At 38.1% G+C, this 22,560-nt stretch overlaps 1 protein-coding gene across 1 annotated transcript; it reads right to left on the reverse strand.

Annotated features, from left to right (window-relative positions):
* Positions 1-841: 841 nt before the first annotated feature.
* LOC147662642 (meprin A subunit alpha-like) lies at positions 842-18,577 on the reverse strand (the record flags this gene model as incomplete). The annotated part of the gene is made up of 3 exons (XM_086951030.1): positions 842-1,079; positions 5,235-5,439; positions 18,404-18,577. Coding segments are annotated over 3 exons (527 nt in total), but the record flags the coding sequence as incomplete, so codon positions are not given.
* Between the last annotated feature and the right edge of the window lie 3,983 nt (positions 18,578-22,560).

A 22,560-nucleotide genomic window follows, 5' to 3' on the forward strand; every position in this document is an offset into this window, starting at 1 on the left:
AAGCAGGAAGCAGGAAAAAAGGTAACTTTTTAACCTCATTTGCTTCGATTCCGCCAACTCGAAGTAGAGGGATTCCCGCCACAGTTGCCACAGTGGAAAGGCACATTGTAATTGGGAAGGCGGGGATCTGAGCTGCAGTCATGCCCACAGCCGCATCTGCCTATACCACTCAGAATTCCTGGCGGAGTCTGCGGGACTCTGGCAGTCTTTTACTATGGGCCAGCCAACATCTAAATATGGCCATCAGACCTCCAAGTCGGCCGGCGAGAATACCGTCAAAAAAGCAGCGGCGGGACCTGATCTGCCAAAATCAGGCCCTAAGTCAGAAGATAAAATCTTTGATTGTAGCAACCCATTTGGTGTATCAAACCTGCAATCCATCATGGTTGGCCTTTAATTGCGCCTAGTCCCTAGCCAACTGTGAACAATGACCACCGATTGGCGCTTTTTGACTTAAATCTTTAAAAATGTAAATCTCTAGTTCCCTTTATTTGGCATTTGTCATTTTGGTGTCATTTTGCTAATTATATTTTTCTCTACTTTTACAAATTGGCTGTGGGAACTTTATGTTGCAGAGTTTTGACTTTGTAACTGTTAAGTTACTGTTAAATACTTTGAACATATTCCTAAATGAAGCCTTTGTGCTCTGAGCCACAGCCACCAGTGGTTACAGCCCAGGTTCAAATGACTGAAAGTGTGCTTTAACCTTACAAGTTTGTGGCCTTTTTTGTGTTGGACTCACATCTACCAACATTAATAACCCAGTTATATAAAAGTGCAATAGAAAACAAATAAAGGAACTCCTTCATAGTGTTCACCATTAACAATAACAATAATGCCCTTTATGTTTTATATTTCTTTAGATTTTATTACTCGGCAAAGGACTGGAAGCCAAACATTTTAACTTTTTTAAGCTTCTCAAATTCAATGTTTATCTTCTTTTCTGCACAACAAGTATAACAATGGTCATCATTATTGTTCCAGCAATGCCACCAGTGATAATACCAAGAATATTCCCATGGATTTGTGTTGTCTGGCATTGCTCACCAGTGTAGAACATGGTCTGCCCAGAGGCACACCTAAAAATGCAAAGAAAATAAGGGATTAATCAGAGATTATCACAGGTAATGTAAAATACTTACAGTGTAGCAAGGTTGGCAATTGCCTACCCATTAAATCACTTAAACAGTCAAAGCAACAATTTTCACCCTGGAAAATGGTTGCGTAGTATCACAATGTCTGATAATAAAACTAGTAGTTCAAATAATTTAGGCAAGCCCAAGGTACATGTTTACATACGCATTAACTCTCCTTCTATTAACACCATAATTCTACTGTGTCTGGACCTAAAAGGAGATATATGTACTAAACCACTGCCTAATTCATTTGTCTGGAATTACAATGAAAACCCCATTCCTATTGGATTTGTAGTTCAAAATGTAAAGCCTCCTTTCATCATGTTTACAACGTGCAATACCCTCCTATTGACTAAGTTCAGAGTTCCTAAAGAATCCCCTTCCTATTGCATTTTCAGAGTTCATAAATCTGCTTCTTATTGCATTTGTCAGAAGGTTCACTGTGGAAAGCCCCTGCCCATGGTACTTGGCAAAGGAGTTTATAAAGCAAGATAGCTTCCTATTGTATTTTTCACCGAGCTCAGAATATAAACGGACTTCATTTGGGATTTTGGCAAGCAGTTCCATAAATGTCAGTTATCTTTCACATTTGCTTTTACAATAAATAACTAAGGCTTACTGCCCTTGTTATAATGTTTCATAAAAAACACAGAACAGACCTATGGTAACTGATATAAGCTGTCAAACTGACCCAATTACACCTACAACCCTGATCATTGGCTAGCCACCATACCCAACCCAGGTCTACGGCATTGGGCATAATCTGTGCAATACAAGTGCTCTTTTTCAGCAGAAGCGTACAACTTATGCCCAATCAAACCAATTAGGGAAGAAAATCAGCATGTGCCAGAGCACTTCTCTCTGTAGTGCCTCTTTTTCTGTTGATGATGTACTTTCAAACGTCTGCTCCGATGTGACTCAAGATCTACAGGTGTATAATTCTGCCAGAGCAGCTGCCATGAGGCCTATACACATTATAAATCATTCATGTGTTTTAAACTAATCTTAACAAACAACATATATTGAATAAATGGATGGCCGGAAGATATGTGTGACCATACTGTCAGGGCACTCCACCATGAGTGCAGCTACTGTGAAGCTGGGCATTTCAGCACAAATAGAAAGGACACAATCCTGGGAAGATAGGAGAGTGGCTAAAGTGATAGGTTTGGTACCTGTGGATTTGGGTTCAAAACCAGGTGTTGGCACACGTAGCACAGAAGAACTGAGAAAATCAAATATGTAGGGCAGCCACGGCCCGTGGAGGGAGTTTCAGGTGGGGCGGAGAGGCGGGGTGGGGAAGGGCAGGGTGTGGGTTGCTAAAAACCGGAGTATGGATAATTAAAGGTAAGTAAACAATTTAATTAATAAAACGAATTTCGTAGCGCGCCCCGGATCGCAAAATGTGATGCAGGGCGCGCTACGAAATTCGTTTTATTTATTAAATTGTTTACTTACCTTCAATTATCCATACTCCACTTTTTAGCAACCCCACCCTGCCCCTCCCCCGCCCCGCCTCTCCACCCCACCGAAACTCCCTCCACGGGCCGTGGCTGATGTAGGGGACATCAGAAATGGGTGGGCATATGCCCTGGGCATGACCTGAATACGGATAAACTCCTAATACACACATATTTCATTTCATAAAAAGGCCAGGCATAGCAGAAGTGACCTTTAAACTTGAGAGGAGTGAGAACGTTGAAGGTTAAGGCCTCAGTTTCCCTAGAAATTGCAATGCTACATTAAAGAGGGGGAACCCTAAATGTTGCGTGTATGTTTATTCTAACCCCAGTTGCAGTGCTTAATTTGGGTGCTCAAATGTTTGTAGGAGGCCACACCCACTCCCCCTGGCTCCACCCACTTCCTTCACTGGCTCCACTCAGTTACTCTATTGGCTTCACCCTCATCCTGACCTCAACTTGCACAGCTGAAAGCCACGTTTAACACCCTAATTGAATTCCTACCTTGGTAATATGATGGTTGACTTGATATTTGTTGATTTTATTAAGATATCCTTTCCAAGGAGCTCAAAAGCCAAGGCAAACCCACAAAAAAGACTGGATGACATGACGTTCGGTCTCTTCTTCTTTGGCTGTCTCTGCATGCCTGTCTCATCCATTTCTGACCGCCTCACTGTCCCTCTGTGCCTATCTCTTTATCTTTCCATGACGGTCTCAGCCCATGGGACATATTCCCTTTCTGTCTGTCTCATTGTCTATTCTTCTCTGTCTATCTTTTTATGACTGTCTGTCCATGCAAACTCTTCCCTTTGTGAGTGTCTCTGCGTGCACGTCTTGTCCCTTTCTGTCTGTGTCACTGCCCGTCCCTCTGTCTTTATCTTTCTATGACTGTCTCTGCTCTTCCCTTTCTGTCTGTCTATCTTACTCTCTGCCCCTATGTGTCTATCTTTTTATGACTGCCTGTCCATGCCGCCTCTTCCCTGTGTGACTGTCTATGCGCACACATCTTGTCCCTTTCTGTCTTTCTCACTGCCCGTCCCTCTGTCTATCTTTTTAAGACTGCCTGTCCATGCCACCTCTTCCCTTTGTGACTGTCTCTGCGTGCACATCTTGCCTGTCTCACTGCCCGTCCCTCTGCCTCTGTCTCTGTCTGTGAGTGGGCTGTCCCGCCCTGCCTGCTTGTTGTATAAGACAGCAAATGTGGTGCAGGCAATAATTTTCCTGGGTGCTTTCTGCCCACCCACTTGGGTTGGAATAAACACACTCGCAACATTTAAGGTTCCCCCTCTTTAATGTAGTGTAGCAGAAGTGACATCAGGTGATCTTCGACTATAGATTACCTTGCAGGGCTGACGTCTTGTCCCAGCCTACCCTCTCAACAGCCTCTTGTTCGAGGATGCAAGGATAGCAAAGGTCAAGCCAGGGCTAGGTGCAAAGGTTTCTTTTTTCAAGAATAAATAACATTCACCTTTTCCGTGTGAAAGTAGATAAAGGCAGTAAAACACAATCAGCAAGGCCAGACTTGCTGTCCCGGGCATTGGGTGTTTCCGCAGGAGGCTGGTAGGGTGGGAGGCCGGTTTTGTTAGGGGGGCGGTGGTTTTGTAGCAGTGCAGCAGTTTTAAAACCACTGCAAAGTTCCTTTTATATTAAGGAGTTTTCTGGAAAAGTATCAAGATAACTCTGATGATTAATGGACCTGCTGGAGAGAGATGGGAATATGCCTGCTGCAAAGAACGTGTACCATGCATATCAAAGAACAATATTTTATGTGCATAGCTCAATGGTTACTGCTTTTGTCACAGATATTCTTTTGTTACTGTGCAGTTTATAAATTCCAATCACAATCTAGCACAGCAAGCTATGGACTGCCATCAAATAGCTGCATGGTACAGGTTACCAATGTATGTTTTTTTACCAGTCTTTCATTATCCTGATCATGGTATTAAGGTTTGTTTGGGTAGAACTAAATTATCATTATCAAAGTTAACTCTAGCTGATGTTTTATGTTTTGAATTCTCAGTTTGTCCTTCCCCAGACCAAGGACTGTGAATACTACACCTCATAGTCCCTTTTGACATCTGTAACATTTTCTATGCACTGATTTTCATACATATGATTCTTTGTCTCTGTATGTGTGTGTGATGTAAAGTGCCCCGACACCATTCAGTGTTATGAGAGGTGCTATTAAACAAATAAAATACATGCAAGAGAGGAGCTATGGAGAGATGAGAGGGCACTGTTGGAGGGTGATAGTAAGGGAATAATTGAAGACCCCTAACAAACATTGTCATATCATGGGGCACAGTAAGGTCAACATTGACTGTGCTTTAAAAGCGAATACAATTAAATGTATAATGACAAATGTGTTGTAGAATGCACCATTTTCACCACGTTTTTTTGGCGGGAGAACCCTTCTCAAAACCTCCCTTTGTAGTGGTCAGGCTCACTCGCTGGTATCACTAAGGACCGCACGGTGGCTAGTGTGACAAAATTTGCCAGGGCTGCTTTGGGTTCCCTGTCCGGCCCTGACAAACAGTTTAAATATTGTTACCAGTTGAGGCTTTGAAACTGATCTATTCATTTTTGATGACTCAACTAAACTAGAAAGCTGTTTGCAGTAGGAAATGGCATACTGTACCTGCAGCTTGCCTTCCCATTCTCAATCACGCAGACTCCATCATTCAGACAGGGGTTCGGGTCACACGGAGAGTTGGAATAACGAGGCTGGTTGAAGGATTCCATAGCGTCCACAGCTGATCGTGCATGTCTTGCATGAACAACTTCCTTGCTGCTGGGCTGATGTTGCCTGACTGGAACCTCTGACTTGATAAGATGTGTGAGATCTTGCACAATAAAAAAAAGTATATTGAAACCATGTAAATTGTTTTCTAAAAAATAATTGTCATATAAAAGTAGAAGGTGATGAAATTATAAAATAGATAACACTGATAAAATGTGAGGCATGTATTACATTTTTAAAGACTCAAAGATTAACACATGACATGAATTGTAAACAATTACATTTTCCCATTTCTGTGGTATTTGCTGGATTGAATACCTTTACCCTTGTCCCTCAAATTCTGCCCTGGGACTGTTGCCCTTGAAGAGTACAAAAAATTGATTAGTATAATCATAGCTACTTTTGGTCACGTGTACTCCATTTTGTGGTGTCTGCCATTCTTCTTGGAGCACACTGGATGCACTTTTACTTAAGGCAACACTCAGGCTAGGAACCACTAGTGAATTTGAGTCTCAGAAGTTCAACTATAGCTTTTTGTTTAGTCAAAGGTTCTCAGCGCCATAGAGCGACAGTCAGAGCAAGTTCTCCCACAGGTTATGCAGCCCAGTGATTAGTCTTTCCTGCACCTGCTGATATTACGATCTGGAAGGCCTGGACATGTCTGTGAGGCAGTGATGCGCAGTAGTCTAGATGCTGCGGGTAGGCAGGTGGGGCAGTAAGCATCCTCAAACTCCTACAGTCGTGGGGTAAGTCCTCCTGACTTCTGCTGTAGGGCTCTGATGGCTTCTAGGTTCCAATGGTTGAGTCGTGACTCTGCTTATAAAAGTCGCAACCTGCAAAATTTCACTTTCGCATATTGCTCAAAGGCAATGGACCTCTCTCCTAACCAGGCCTCCCACCTGAAATACAGGGTTTACAAACAACAGCACTCCAGGTGACGGCTCTTTCAAGTTACAGCGATGCATAGAGTGATGGCTTTCTTCAGTCACAGCGATGCAACAGGGCGACAGACCTAAATCTTCAGTGAAGCCCTCTCCCCCGGCATAGGGAGGCTGTGAAGAAGGAGCAACAACCCCTTGGGGTTACAACACTGAACATGAAGATGGCCCTCTTCAGTCACAGTGATGCGCCAGGGAGACGGCCCTTAATATTTACCATGGCTCCCACCTGGAATATGGGGGCAGCATGCAACGGGATGTTGTCACCACTGTGCTTGTGCTACTTAACTCTTGGTAAGGGCAATAGCCCTTTGCCACTGTGAGGGTAGCGCTCTGACTGCTCCTCTTAGTCTATCAAGACCTCAGTCTGTGATGCAAAGGTTTACATCTCTACAACACCCCTTCAGTTCAGAAGGACTAAACAGGGGAGCAGAATGCCTGACAAAATGGTGTTCTGGACCTAAAATTGGATTCCCGGCCCTCCATGTTCCATTCCTGCCATGGGCCCAGCAGGGTAACTGGACATAATATCGACTACATAATATCGAATGGACAAAATATCGACGGAAAAATATCGACATTAACTAAATATCGACTATAGGAATATCGTTGGACAAAATATCGACTGTAAAAATGACCCAAAAATATCGAATACAAAAATATCGACTTAAAAATATCGACCAGACAAAATATCGAAAAATATAGTGAAAGTAAAAAATATCGAGAAAATGTTGAAAAAAAATGATTAAAAAAAATATATATATATAATATATAAATAAATAGTACTTAATGTTTAGGAGCGGGTTGTGGGTTTATAGGGGAATAGGGTGGGAAGTAATTTAATAATAATTAATTATTTAATATATGTTTGGTAATTATTTTAATTAGATTTTAATTGGTAATTAATTAATATTAATTAGTTAATTGTTTAATTAAGTATTTTGCATATCATTTAATTGATTAATTGATTAATTAATTATTAATAATTATTGTTTTTATACATTGATTTGTATATTATTTTAATTGATACATTGGTTATTAATTATTAACAATTAGTGATGTATTTTATTAAGAATTAGCATATTATTTACATTTATAAATTGCTAACACATTATTTATAATTAGTTAATGATCTAATTAATATATTGCATATTATTTAAAATAATTATTGGTAATTAATTTATAATAATGACTAAATTACATTAATTGGATACATTTAAATGTAATGTTTAAATTTATGTTGATGTTAATTAATTAATTGGAATTAAACAATATTAATTAATCAATTTTATTATTATAGCTAATGTGAGAATATATTTTATTTTTGTTTTTGTAAAATATTTTTTTTTGTGAATTATATATTAATCTTTAATGTTGTGTTCATTATTATTTATATTGTTCAGGCTCAGTTTAATAGTTTTTGGTATAGGTTACTTTTTTAGGGTTCAGGGTCATTTTTCTGTTCGTGAGTAAAGGGGTATTTGTAGGGTTCAGGGTCAGTTTTCAGTTTGTGGGTAAAGGAGTATTTGTAGGGTTCAGGGTCAGTTTTCAGTTTGTGGGTAAAGGGGTATTTGTAGGGTTCAGGGTCAGTTTTCAGTTTGTGGGTAAAGGGGTATTTGTAGGGATCAGGGTCAGTTTTCAGTTTGTGGGTAAAGGGGTATTTGTAGGGTTCAGGGTCAGTTTTCAGTTTGTGGGTAAAGGGGTATTTGTAGGGTTCAGGGTCAGTTTTCAGTTTGTGGGTAAAGGGGTATTTGTAGGGTTCAGGGTCAGTTTTCAGTTTGTGGGTAAAGGGGTATTTGTAGGGTTCAGGGTCAGTTTTCAGTTTGTGGGTAAGGGGTATTTGTAGGGTTCTGGGTCAGTTTTAAGTTTGTTGATAAAGGGGTATTTGTAGGGTTCTGGGTCAGTTTTGGCCTTTAGGGTGAAGGGGTATTTTTAGTGTTTTGGGACAGTTTTGGGTATTTTAGAGTGCTGATGTATAGTGTAACATAAAACACTGATACATTAAATCTATTACACAAAAATAGACAATATTATAACTTTACATTAGTACGTTTTATTTTGATCAAAACAATATATGTATTAGCATGTTTCTTGACAGTAGCTAGAGTGGAGTTGGAATTCTAATTATTAATTGGTTGGTGTCCAGCACCATCAGTAATATTACCTACACTGGAGTTGGATTAATAAATAAACATTGGTCAGTCTCCACCACATTTTATGGTATTAGCTTGAGTGTAGTAGGAATAGTAAATAATTTTTTGCTAGTCTCCTGCAGCTTCTATGATATTAGATTGACTGGAGTAGTAATAATACATATAAAATTGGTCAGTGTGCAGCACATTTGTATACATTTGTTCATTACTGTATTTTAATATTAAAAAATAATGCAACATGGATGTTTTCAAATAACTTTATTAAACAATTTTTTTATTTTTTATTGTGTACTACAATACAATCACAAACAAATATAACATCACATTTTTTTGACTTTTAATGTTCACAGAATAACATCTTTACATTTATATACATGTTGTCAATGTAAAAAAAATATTTGTTTACAACATTCTTTCAGTAAATTTTACATATTCCCATCAGTCACTTACAGTTTAAAGTAGTTATATAGAAATACATAAAACAATGATTTGTTATACATTTCTTACATTAATATTTAATAATGTTAATATTAAATATTAATATAATAAAATATATATAATACATTTTTAATTTTAACAAGTAACATGACTATTATTACATTTGTTAGGATAAATTGAAATACAAAAAAAAAATTTCTTGGTGTATATTTCAGAAAATGTTGTTTTTACATTAAACATAAACATCGATTTGGTTGTAAAGTTTATAATTGTATAGGGAAACAATATGTTGAATTATAATATCTGGTATTGACCAAATATTAGTAAAGCAATTATATACTTTTGTTATAGTTAGAAATTATTATAAAACTTTTTATAATAATTAATAACAATAATAATTATTTTATTAATTATTATTATTATTATTTAATAAACATAAACATTCATTTATTATTTTCAAAAATATATACATTCACAGATAAAATAGATACTTATTTTCAGGCCATCCTTTATATAGTAAATGGTTCTAATTGTTATATTAATAACAATAAATAAGTTATATTATTTATCATTATTAATTATTACCATAAACATTTATAATGTTTAATTAAAATTAAACACAAAATTATTCATATAAATATACACAATAACAAAATATTTACATCTTTTATTCAAAGTCTTACATAATTATTTAATATTATTAATATATAATAAATATTATATATTAATTTATATTAAATATATTTATTTTTCTTAATAAAGGAAAATTGTCATGAGTATAGTGTATTAATTTGTTACATTATACATGTGTATGTATTATATATTTTACATATTACATTGTTTATTCTATTATCCATTTACACAAATGGGTTAAGGGGACTACTTTTTTACCGCGTAAGGTTATTGCGCTCCATTCAGGACTGGAGAAGCTCGCGGTTGGGAGTTGCTTCGCGTGGAGAGAGGTAAGGTTATTTTTAACTACAAATTATAAGTAAGTCGTCATGTTTGAGGGTATAATCGAACTTTGTAGTGTTTTTTTGGTGTATGTATTAATAGTTTAAGTAGAGTTTGGGTGAAAAGTCTCCGTGATAGATGTGTCGTGCTTTTTTTCCTTCAAGTCTTATTTGAACTGTTCGGAAATGTCTTCTTACATGGTTAATGTTCATTGTTAGTATATTTACAAATGTGAAGGGGGTATTTGTGGGTGGGTTTCGTTATGTATGTTCTTTTACAGGTTTCGGTTCCTCGCATGAAAACTACATGGAAGGAAGCGTGTTTTTTTACGGAGAAACAAATGTTTAAGTTATTATGCTTATTTTTTGACATTTATCTCCTATTTTTCGTGTTTGCCAGGAGCGGTTTTAACACTTTTTAAACCTTTTTCGGGTTTTTTTGAGGGTTTCGATTCGGATTGATACATTGATATGCGTGACCGTTTTTTTTAAATTGTGTGGATATAACTTTAAATCCTAAAGTGTCCACACTACTGTTTTCGGGATTTCCTGGAGCGTTTTTTTACGTTTTACAGTTTATTTTCGGGTTTTTGAGGGTTTCCCATATTGGAATAGGAAGATATTGGATTGGATTGTATGGATTGGTTTTTCCTTGATTGCGTCTCTCATGTCCAAAAATTGTAAGTATTTATTTTACAATTTTGATTGGGTGGGAAATGTCGATTTTTAATGTTATGTGTATGTGTTAAAAAATTATAAACAATGCATATTTGTTACGAATTTGTTTACATAAATTTCATAAGTTTGTCAAACAAATATGTTTTATTTATAATTCATTATATATGTTTATGACATGTAATTTTTACTATTATTGTAAGAAGACATTTGTATATTTAGTTTACATTTTTATAGTAGACTTTTTGCTATTATTGCCAGGTATTCTAATCCTCTAGTTGTAGGGTATAGTGTGACTTGACTTTGAAGTAGTCGGAACATTTGTTTGGTTTGTTTAGTGAGTTTTGGACCTATTTGTGACACTGATTGTTCCATTCTTAGTTCCTGATAGCTTTGTTCTTTTTTCAAAGCTTCTAGAAGGTTATGGAATGTGGGTTTGCCTCTGTTTGTAGTTGCTTGGAAAGCATTATGCCACCCTTCCACACTGTTGTTGGTTTTAGCCTCTTGGTTTAAAGTACTAAGATAGACATTCCACCAAGGGATTTGGAATTTGGGCTGGCGTCGATGTCCAGATCTGTGCAACCTTCCCACCCAAGTGTCTTCAAAATAGTCTAGCAATGGTGTTAGTTTATCCTCATTCCTCTTGTAATATGCGCTGTCAATTAATAAATTGTAATGTTCAGCAACATCTGTAACAGGGACGTAGGCCAGGGCTATTAACTTTTTAACTTGATAGGCAAAGGTGCTATCTGTAGAGTATAGTATACTTAAAGTAGATTTTTGGAGATGCCTCCATATACTCTGATTAAAATGATAATAGCAACCCTGGATTGCTGTGTGGGGAAATGTTCTCAAAATGCTATTAATCATAGCTAATTCGAAATCAATAATTATTTTTTCGGGAAAATAATTATTGATTTCCGTTTTGAGAACATTTAAAATTTCGGTGTAAGTTGTTTGCTGTTTGTTGGGTAGCAAACAGTAAATGAAAGGTATGTTAGAATGATGGTATAAACCGTGGATGGAATACAGTTGATAAAAAGGTTTTGGGCAGGGTTTAAATGTTCCATCCATCATCCATTGGGGACACTGTTGGATTTTTCGTAAATTACTTGCAGTTGCAAACATAATTATTCTGTTTGTACTGCTTTCATTATCAAAAAGAATAAATGTATCTTTATTGTGTGTGATGGCCATTTCGGGTGAAATAATAATTTCCTCAAAACAAGTTGGGTTGGGTTGGGTTGTGCTAGTGAGTCGTTTAGTGCGTGCAATTGTGCGTTTCAGGGAGTCAATAGAGGGTAGTTGACCTGAAGCATGGGCTGGGATTTTTACTAGTTCTTCTTTAAGTATTTGTGTGGTTGGTTTGTCACTTTGTGTGCTAGCACTTTTAATACTTTCTAAAGCATCTCTAATTTCAATTTCTGTGACATTTGGGGGATGATTATGTTCTCTAGTAAATAGCACATTAGTTTCCTCAGTAGTGGCCCTCCCATAACATTTGTTGGAGTAATATTTGGTACACTTCCAAAAAACCTTTCTACCACTTTGTCTCTCCTGATTATACACATAACCCATGTAGCATAATAGTAATTTATTTTTCTGAGACATGACAAATTCTGCACCTTCAGTCATTTTGATTTACTTGTTCTAGGAAAGAGTAGAAAGAAACAAAATCAGAACACATTTTTTTACTTTTGTGGTGCTAACATCATTATTGATGCATTTATACTTACAGTTAATCAAAGTTGTAGTCACAGAAGCAGAAATGTCTTTTAAATGATGTTCTTGTATGTATGTCTTTATTTGCTGTTGGTATGAAAATATAGAAAAGCAACGTTAATGTTTACACATAACAAATGTATTTCCTACTCAAAAGCAGTTGTCATTTTTGCTTACTAGTGCATTTGATGTAAACATTACATATACTTACTTGTTTAAATAGTAGAATAGTAGTAATTGCTGGAGTACATCAAGTTAGTACAGGTCTGATCTGTAGAGTAGATAGAAGAAATAAAAGCAAAATATTATAATTTTAATATTGAACCGTTTGGAAATGTAACAGATTTAAACGTATACTAACTTCTAAATATGTCGTTTTCTTTGTTGTAGGTAGAATAGCTGTATGATGTATTCAGAATATCTGTAGAGGAAATATAAAATAGATAACATTTTGTTAAGAACATAGTCTGTGTTATTTTCGGCAGTTTTTGAGAAATGACAAGTATACTTACATTTTTTACAAGGCTATTCTTGTATATTGGTATATTTTGTGTAGGAGGTTTTCATATGATATGTCGAATAGATGTATGATGTTTTCAGAATATCTGTAGAGGCAATTCAAAATATATAACATGGTGTTAAGAATATAGTTAGCGTTTTTTGTGCCCACTTTTTGCCACATTACAATTATACTTACATTTTTCAGAAGGGTACTCTTGTGTTTTGGTATAGTTGATGTTGGATCTATCAAATGATCTATAGGGAAGATGTAAAAAGCAAGATATGTTGTTTCCAAATGTGCATTAATGAAATTGGCAGTTTTATCACAAACACATCTATACTTACATGTGTAATTAGTGTAGTTTTATCTTTTTTGCTGTAGAAATAGCACAATTTCAGTATATCTGTGAAGATAATGTTTTTAAAAATTAAATACTCTTGTAAATTAGTGTTTAAAAACAGCAGTTGGTGTATAACAGAGAATTATTATATACTTACTATCTGATTTTGCACGTCAAGAAATATGACCATGTAATAGGAATTGTGTTGGAGTAGTTTCTATCAGAAAAGTAGGAAGAGATGAAAATAAAATAAGTGTAAGACTTAGGAGATGTAAGGAAAATAGTGCACTTCTAATTTTGTTTTCTACAAAAATGCTGTGTTACTTACTTGATTAATTAGCTAGTGAGCTGGATCTTTAAAGATGTTTATTCTGCAACAAAATCTTCAGAGTGTTGGCATCTACTTTCCAGAGAGGTAGCAGCAACAAATGGTAGAATGCATGTATCCCTTTTATAGTATATGTGTTATGTGTGCTTTGATTTGATTGGTTGTAGGATGTAAGGAAGCATAGTATAGGCTAGTTTGAATTTTTTTTAGTTAATTGGAGTGTTTGTTGATGTGAGAATGGTGGTATGTAGTTATTCCCGCATTAAAGCAGGTTCGTGTTTAAATGAAATATATTTATATGTGAAAATAAGTAATGTTAGTTAAATGCAAAGAATATGTAGAAAATGATAAAATGTATGTAATAGAATGTATAGCAAATGTGGATTAATAGTCATTTAATGTAAGTAACAGGTATTAAATGTGAAATGTATTTTTTATTGAGAAATGACTTTTATTGATGATAAAGATGGTATTTTAGAAATAAAAGTGTACAAACATGAACTCGATATTTTTTTTTTACGATATTTTGGTAGTCTATATTTTTGTAGTCGATATTTTTGTAGTGTTAGGGCTAATTTCATGTCCAACGATATTTTTGTAGTCGATATTTATGTAAGCGATATTTATGTATTCGATATAGTTAGTACTCGATATTTTTTACTCGATATTTTTGTAGTTTGTGTAATAAGTATAGAAAGTCGATATTTTTGTCATCGATAATTTTTCTACGATATTTTGGTAAGTCGATAATGTGTCCGTCGATAATATTTCAGTGATCGGCCCAGCAGCAAACTACAGAATGCAAGATGCAGCGTTTTAGTGGTAAGTGAGGCTGCCTCTACAGCTTTTCCCATGGTACTCCCTGCCAACCCCCATAAAGATGTTGATAGTAATCATTTAACATCCCCTGCACCATTCAACACAATCATACCACAACACCACACCATCATCCATTGGAAGCACAGTGGCTTAAGGAGGTAATGTACAGAATGAGTACAGCTCCTGCAGCTGCCTCCGTGCTGGCACCTTGGTATTTCCCACATTCCTTGAGTTCTCTAAACAAGCACTTCTATCAATCAAATGAAACATACCATATATTCTGGATTAAGGTAAGAGGTAGCAATGATTGAAAGTAAAGGGTGAAGGAAGATGGAAAAAAGGATTGGGGCTTATGAGGAGAAAGAAGCTATATGGGGGAGCTGCAGAACAGTGAAAGAGATAAGTTTCAAAAAGGTATGACTGAGGTAGTAGTTTTGAGGACACAGTAGCAGAAGGAAGAGAGTAGTGTTAGAAAGAGCTGTGTTGCAGAGGTGTCTATACGCAAGCAAACTCTTTTTAATCCTGTCATATCCAGTGAGGGAGAGGCAATTTTGAGGGGAAAAAATTTGGACAATGTTTTGCCAGCTTAAATTGTCTTTATGTCTTGGTATGTTAGAACAGTATGTCAGTTAGTTTTACCCTGTCACCCTGCTCCTATACATTCCCAACAGGCTACGACGTCTGCACTGTAAGCAGAACATGATTAAAGCTTCTCCAGCACTTTCTGCCATTTTTATTTTTTGAGTAGTCCCATCTGTCATTGCATCACCAACTGTGCCATCACAATTCTTCTACTCACTCCTTATTGGAAAAGAAATGGAAGGGCTCCTCCTGATGCTCCACTTTCTAGGGTGCCCCTCCATATTTGCCAGAGCCTCTTCCAGGAAGATGTGTTTCTTCAGTTTATGTTTTTTTCCATTTGGATTGTGCACATAAACATTGTTGGCCAAGGCTTCTGCATATGGCCTTAAGTCCAGCTTCAGTCAAATACATTATTATTATTATTATTATATTTCTTATATAGCGCCAGAATCGACCCCCGAAGAGGTATCTCCGCGCTTGCCTTGGGAACCCGTCCTGGTTTTTCCCTGTGAGATAGCCCCTACAGGGCATCCCCAAGGTGAAAGCCAGGCATCCCGCCGCGGGGGGCAGTTGTGGAGATTAAGCAAGCTTAATGCCCAGAGTTGCAGAGTGTGAACCCATGATTAGGTCAGGCACCGAAGATACATAGTCTGCACTTTCACTTTTTAGTGACTGTGGTTTTATTCCCTCAGTTTTCTATAGCCCAAATCTGGCCCAGGGCATTGAAGTACTTTACAACAGAACCAATCCACAGTACACGTTTCTATTTTGTTCTTTTTTATCCGGAGATTAAGCGATTTGCCTTGAATCGAAGGATATTGAACTGTGGCCCGAATTCGACCAGCCTTGTTCCACATGTTCTAAAGTCAGCATCTCTGCGCAGTAAGCCACTTCTCCTACAAGGCCCAAGTGTTCTGCTGGGACGTTTTCGGTCAGTGAGTTCAGGCAAGATTTGCACCATTGATGAGCATAGACTCTACCCAGTGTTAAAATTGGGGAAGAACGATCTGGTTCCAAGAGTACCACTCATTGTCTGTTGGTAGTGCTATGTGGGGCATCTTCTTTGTTCAGGAGTCTTCAGTTACCCCTTCTAGGGGTCAACCTTCCAATTGACATACCTGAGAGTGTCTCCACGTACCAATGTTACCAGTTGTTAGATATGCCTCACACAGTATTCGGCAACCTGTTCAAACAAAATGATGGTAATATTGTCCTTTGGACGTGTGCTCCTGCTTGGAGCTGATGTGGAACTCTCTAAGGTTAATCATCAAATGGAGTTATATTCTGCGGAAATATTGATAAAACTTCCTTCTATTTGAGGAAATGTTTTGGGTATCCCAGAAAAATTGAGGTCAAACCAGTATGTAACAATGTCATAATTTAGTTCTAAAGAAAAGGGCTTTTTTGTCTCAGATTGCAAGGCCTCACAGAATCCTACCTCCATAGTTAGTTAGTTAGTTATTCAATTTGTAATGTGCAACAGATACCCAAAAAGGTTTCCTGCACCAAAAGACAGAGAAGGCAGAGAGCACAGGTGGTCGTGGTGGTTATTTGTCGAAAAGCCAAGTTTTTAAAGACTTTCAGAACTGTGTATAATTGAGTTCATTTCGGAGAGTTGTAGGTAGAGAGTTCCAAGTTGCGGGACCAAGATAGGAAAAGGCTTTGCCGCCAATCCATGCTCGTTTGAATTTTGGTATGATGAATCTCCCTTGGGTGGCAGAGCGGAGATTACGAGAGGGGAGGTAAAGGGCTGACCAGGGATTGAAGATAACATGGAGCACAGTTGGTTTTAATTTTGTGCATATAACTCAGTGCCTTGAATTTAATTCTGTTCTCAATTTTAAGCCAGTGTAGCTTACGTCTGTGAGCCGAGACAGAGGTGGCTATTGGAAATTTACACAAAAGTCTAACCGCAGCATTGGTACCATCTGTAGCCTATGGACTACTGATTTCTTTGATCCCAGGTATAGGATGTTACCATCAAGTGTAGATGTTATTAGGGCATTAACTACAGTTTTCCTGGTGGATTCCGGCAGCATCCAACAATTTTTTCTTAACCATTTCAAAATGGTGAAACAGATAGCTGCAACTATGATGGATTGTGGGTGCATGCTAAGTGAGTCATCAGTTATGATGCCCAGATTTTTTACTTGGGAGGAAGGAGAAGGAAGATTGCCCATTTCGTTGGGCCTGTGTCTGGGGTTCCATAGTTCTTTATCCTTTCCTAAAACCAGACCTCTGTTTTTTCGCTATTTAGTTTGAGAACGTTTTGCTGCATCCAGAGAGCTATATTGTTTAAACCAGTTTTAGGCATCGAAGGGTCATTTTTTTTGTGAGAGGACAAGGAGAAAATGATTTGAGAGTTATCGGCATAAGAGAAGAGAGAAAGTCCTGATTTTCCATAGGATCCCACCTGATTTTCCATAGGATCCCACTACCAAATTATTTATATAAGAACTTTGTAACATGGCCTGGCTTTTATTGGGGTAATAACTACGAAAGATCAATTAAAGAAAACACTAATCTCAGGAAAAGTTCTGAGTGCTCATCTGGTGGCTTCTGGAATCAGGGGTCTTCAAAGGTTCATTCAAACATCCATCAATTTTATTACTCTCTGTACAGTCTGGGAGCGAAACAGGAAGCCCAGATGTAAAATCTGGAGACCTCCTGATTATGGTCATACCAAGACCTGATAATCCACATAACATCTGCTCAGCCCAGAATCACAATGTAAAGGCCACAGATCATATTCACCCAAAATGTGATACTCCACGGAAAATGTCTTCATTTAAAAGAGGCTGAAGTAATTTTTTTCACTCGGACAGTGAAAAAGTGTTTGCAGTCTTTCAAATGCTGTTCGAACAAGCAGGCAAGGTTTTAGTCTTTTATCATGTGTGGCTTAGCTTTTGGTGTTCCACCTGCAGGCCAAAGAGGTAAATCCAGGTACACACCATGGACAGGCTGTGCTGTGCTCCTCACAGATTGCAGATGATTCGTTGGATCATTCATTGCACTGCAAGTGTCAATTTCCTCTGATTCTTCTGTGTTTGAAGACAATCAATGGTGTCAACAATGTGTCTTTTTTCAGGGAGCATGAAAGGATGCCCCAGGAGATGCTCTTACTTTCAGACGGGTGGGGGAACTTCACCTGTTCTGTCTTTAACACGCCAGAGCACAGCTGCAAGTAGAAAGGATCTACATAGCCCCATCCTTTATCGGTTATGAGATGGTATGATAAGCAGATGTAAATATTATACAAATACATAGAGGACAGAGAAGAAAATAAGATCATGGTGGAATACATGATCACAAGGTCCTCTAAAGGAGATTTGGGTACTCTTGCTGAAGTGTCTAAAAATATTGAAGGGAGAGGATTTTCTCAAGATGCATTTCTCAAGTCATTCATATACAGTTGTGAAAGAGGGAGAGAAGGATAGAGTATCACAAGCCCAACTAAGTGAGTCAAATACATAAGATAAGGCTGATCCCATCTTTGGGCCTGATTCACAAAAGTAAACTTTTTATGTGAGGAACCCCAACCACTGTGCTAGTGACGTCATACTTTGTTGTACGTTCATATTCAATGACATTCTGTCTGTAAGGAATATGTTCTGTACCTTCAAAATTTGCAAATATGATGAGGTCATCATTTTTCAGGAAGCTCCTACGACGCAGCTGATTGTGGGATATGAAGGTTGTCCACCCACGTTCCTCACTTCGAAAACAATCACAGTCCAGATCGTGCTTTCCAGCTAAAGATGGCTTATCCCAAACAGATGTATTTTTCCCATCTATGAAAAGACAAAATAAATTAATTCATTAAAAACTTTTGATCCTTTGTGCCACCTATATTAAAGCACTAATATTTATAGGTATATCTAAACACATGTTGAGGCATCATTAGCATTGGATATTTATTGCATGTTTATGTATGGAATATCTCTAGCAAACTACAGGACAGAGAGTTAACAGATGTAATGTGAATTGTGAATAGGATTTTACACTGCCGAAACTAAAGGACCCACAAGTGTAACCCAGGATTTCCCTATGAGTATCCAAGCCACCTTCATTAGATGGAACTGAGCAGTAAGACAAGCCTTGAGAGAAATGGATGCCATGTAATACGTGTAAATAATCTGGCCAAACAGAAATCCAGGTATGGAATTAAAGGACTTGAAAGTCCAATATATAAAGTATGGATCAATGAAAACTCAGTTTGGGTACTCATGGTCCCAACCCACAGTGAACTGAGTGCAGGAGCAATGATCAGGCCGAAGCAGATGAAGTTATCTGTTATAGGATGTGTCTTAGAACTGGTTTAATGGGTGTGAGTCAAACCATTTTCCTTGGTCCTTAGCTTGAGGTCTGTGCAGCTTCAAAAATTAGGTTAAGCTAGTTCTGTTTTACCAGGTAGTTTTTTTTCTGTTTACTTCAGTACACATTCCAGTGTATATAGATATATATATATATATATACATATATTCCACCTTGTTTTTGGAAACAAACCCCAGCCACTCGCAGCGGCGGGCCAGGACGGGGTCGCGACTCCCAGCAATTCAACGGGAATCGTTTTCATGTCGTGTTACAAAAACAATGTCAAGGTCACTTTGCAATTTCTCAGCGTGTATTTATTCCGGTATAGCTCAGTGAGCTATACTGGATTAAATCCACGCTGAGAAATTGCAAAGTGGCCTGGACATTGTTTTTGTAACACAACGTGAAAACGATTGCTGTTGAATATATATATATATATATATATATATATATATATATATATATATATATATATATATATAGATAGATATTAGCAATCAAGGTATGCTGCATTACTCAGCAACAGAGCCACAAAACCCACCAGAGCACTCCAGTAGTTAACTGAGGCTGCTTCCAGTGATCAAGAGGCTTTTTATATTCCAGGACCTTTCAGTGCCAGGAACATTAATGTTCAGAAAGCAGGCTCCACAACAAACGACAGTATTCCAAAAGCAAATCATCTTAATTATTTTGCTCTGTTCAGGCGATTGTCAACCACAGTTCTGGAAGTCCTCGCAGTTCTGGAAGTCCTTGCAGGTAGAGATTCAGATGTGGGGTAGGCCAGTTCCTCTCCTACTTGCTCCATAGGGCACAGCATGGAATCTTTGATCTTAAGGAAAGGCAGGGATCTCCCTTTCTCTAATTTACAAATTTGAAATGAAGTTCAGTGGCCAGCACAGGTTTAGAAAGAGGAAGTGTGTAATGGTTGTCCCCCTAAACACTGGGTTGTTGTGAGCCATACCTTGCTCTGTACCTACAATCTCAAGTGGCCTACTTTGTTGGTATGTGCAATGCAACTAATGTAGAGTGCACTAATTAATATAATGTCATACTTATTACATACTTCCTCTCCCTTAGCATCATTATACATCACAATAATAATTCGGTCACGAACAATTGCTGGCCACAATTAATGTGTATTTGAAGACATAAAATGAGACCATCACTCCCAAGTACAATGTTCAAAAATACTTTACGCAGTCAGTGCAGTGGGCATATAAACAGTAAACATTTGGAATGTGTCCCAAGTGAAAGTGAACCAGCTTAAGCTAAAAGATCAGCAGCCAAATACACATAATGAAAACAAAAAGTGACATCCATAAATAAAGGACTTATTGGATGCAACAATCCAAAGACTGTTCCTGAATTAGGTTTATTACGTGTGTTTGTAAGCATGGTGTCAACAAAGTTTCAACTATGCATTAGATATAGGGTCTCATCAGGACAAACCAATAAAGGGGGCTCTTAAAGAAAGACATATAATAGAATTAGAATCAAGCAGTATCTGAATTAACAAAATCCTACCTTATAGTGGAGCTGTGGCTATCAATCTAAAAATCCCCAGTAGGAAATAGACCATGAGTGACACCAAATGTTGTGAAATGAAATAGGGTACTTACTTAGGGAACCTGTAGGGGTGTCATAAGAAAGGGAATCATAAGAAAGATTCATTAATATATAAATTGGCCATTATGGAGGAAAAGAGATTATACTTTTCCAGAGTTACTACATCTATGAAATCTTCAAGGTATCTCTTTAAGATCATTAATTCTCTTATTTCTCCACATGTCACTGATCCCTCAGATGTCTCGCAGGAACTCTGTGATAAAATATTGGATTTCTTCCAAGCCAAATTTTCCGCTATCCAAGCCCTGTTGGGAACAGCTAATTCCAGCATTAGGTCAGGAATTTAAACTTCTATTCCCCCCAGTGGGACTAGGCTCATGGGGGAGACTTACAGGCTCCTCACCTTCCCTCTTATGTCCTTGGAGGTAACGACTAGGCTCCTGGTCCGTGTTAATTCAGGCTCCCCTTTAGACCCCAGTACCCTTAAGGTGTTAAAAACCTGCCGGGAGATCCTGGTTCCCCCCCTCATTGAAGTTATGAACGCCGCCATCTCGGAAGGATTGTATCACCCGTTGTGGAAGATGGCAGTGGTGAAACCTCTTTTGAAGAACCCTCCTTGGATCCTGGGGAATTGAAACATTTCCGGCCAATCTCTTTGCTTCCCGTCCCTGACAAGATATTGGAGGCCTATTTAAATCTCCATTTCAGCACATATCTAAAAGACCACCGCCTCCTTGATGGTTCTCAACATGGTTTTAGGAGACACCACAGTACTGAGATAGCCTTGACGGCGGTCTTTAACAACATCCGGGCTCAAGTTGATGTAGGCCATACAACTCTTCTTGTGCTATTGAACCTCACCGCATCCTTTGATACTCGATCTCCTCACAGGCTGAAGGCTTGTCTTAGAGAGATAGGTGTTGGGGGCACTGCTTTGGTCTCATAGCCTCCTTTCTTAGTGAGCGAGCGCAGATGGTGAAGATGGGCCAGTTCTATTCAGCCCCTAAACCTTTGCTATGCAGTGTTCCTCAGGGCTCTACCATGAGCCCAACAACGTTTCAATATCTTTGTGGCTCCGCTTGGAAAAGTGGAGAGATCTTTTGGGCTTGAGTTGGTGTCCTATGCGGACGACACCTAAATAATGGTTTCTATATCACATAGTGTAATAGATTCTGCCCTCAATTTTAGGAGCTGTATGGAGGCAGTCTCCTCTTGGATGGTGGAGAATTTTCTGAAACTGAATGGAGAGAAGACCGAGGTCCTGATTTTTGGGAGTAATCAGGAAATCTGGTCCAGTGACTGGTGGCCGGACACGCTTGGTGTTTGTCCCTGCCCAGTATCTCATGGGAAGAACTTAGGGGTGATCGTGGACAATGCTCTCTCTCGACCTTCAGGTCAATAGGATTGTCTCCACCTGTTTCAGGATCATCAGGATCCTCAGAAAAATCTCTCACTATCTCTCTTTCAAAGCACGTAAGCAGGCCGTCACTGCCTTAGTAACGTCCAGATTGGACTATTGCAATGCCCTTTATCTGGGCATTAATAAAGGCCTTGTTTGTCACCTGCAGATGGTGCAAAATGCCGCGACCAGGCTGGTTTTGAAACTTCCTAGACATTATTCAGTCTTGGCCTCGATCAAGTTACTGCACTGGCTGCCTGTTGGACCGTAAGATGCCTGACTCATGAAGTCTATTATGACTCTGGCTCAGAGGGCAGCAAGTCGATCAGTATGCTCCTATCAGATCGCTCCGGTCCTTGGATAAAAACGTATTGATAGTTCCCAAGTTTAAGAAGGCTAAATGGGGTGGTAGAGCCTTCTCTACGGCTGCGCCCAAACTGTGGAATTCTCTCCCAGAAGAACTTTCTAGTCAGGTGTCCCTTCTGCTTTTTCGTA

Source organism: Lissotriton vulgaris, unplaced genomic scaffold (assembly GCF_964263255.1).
Source record: "Lissotriton vulgaris unplaced genomic scaffold, aLisVul1.2 SCAFFOLD_1792, whole genome shotgun sequence".
NCBI classification, from domain to species: domain Eukaryota; kingdom Metazoa; phylum Chordata; class Amphibia; order Caudata; family Salamandridae; genus Lissotriton; species Lissotriton vulgaris.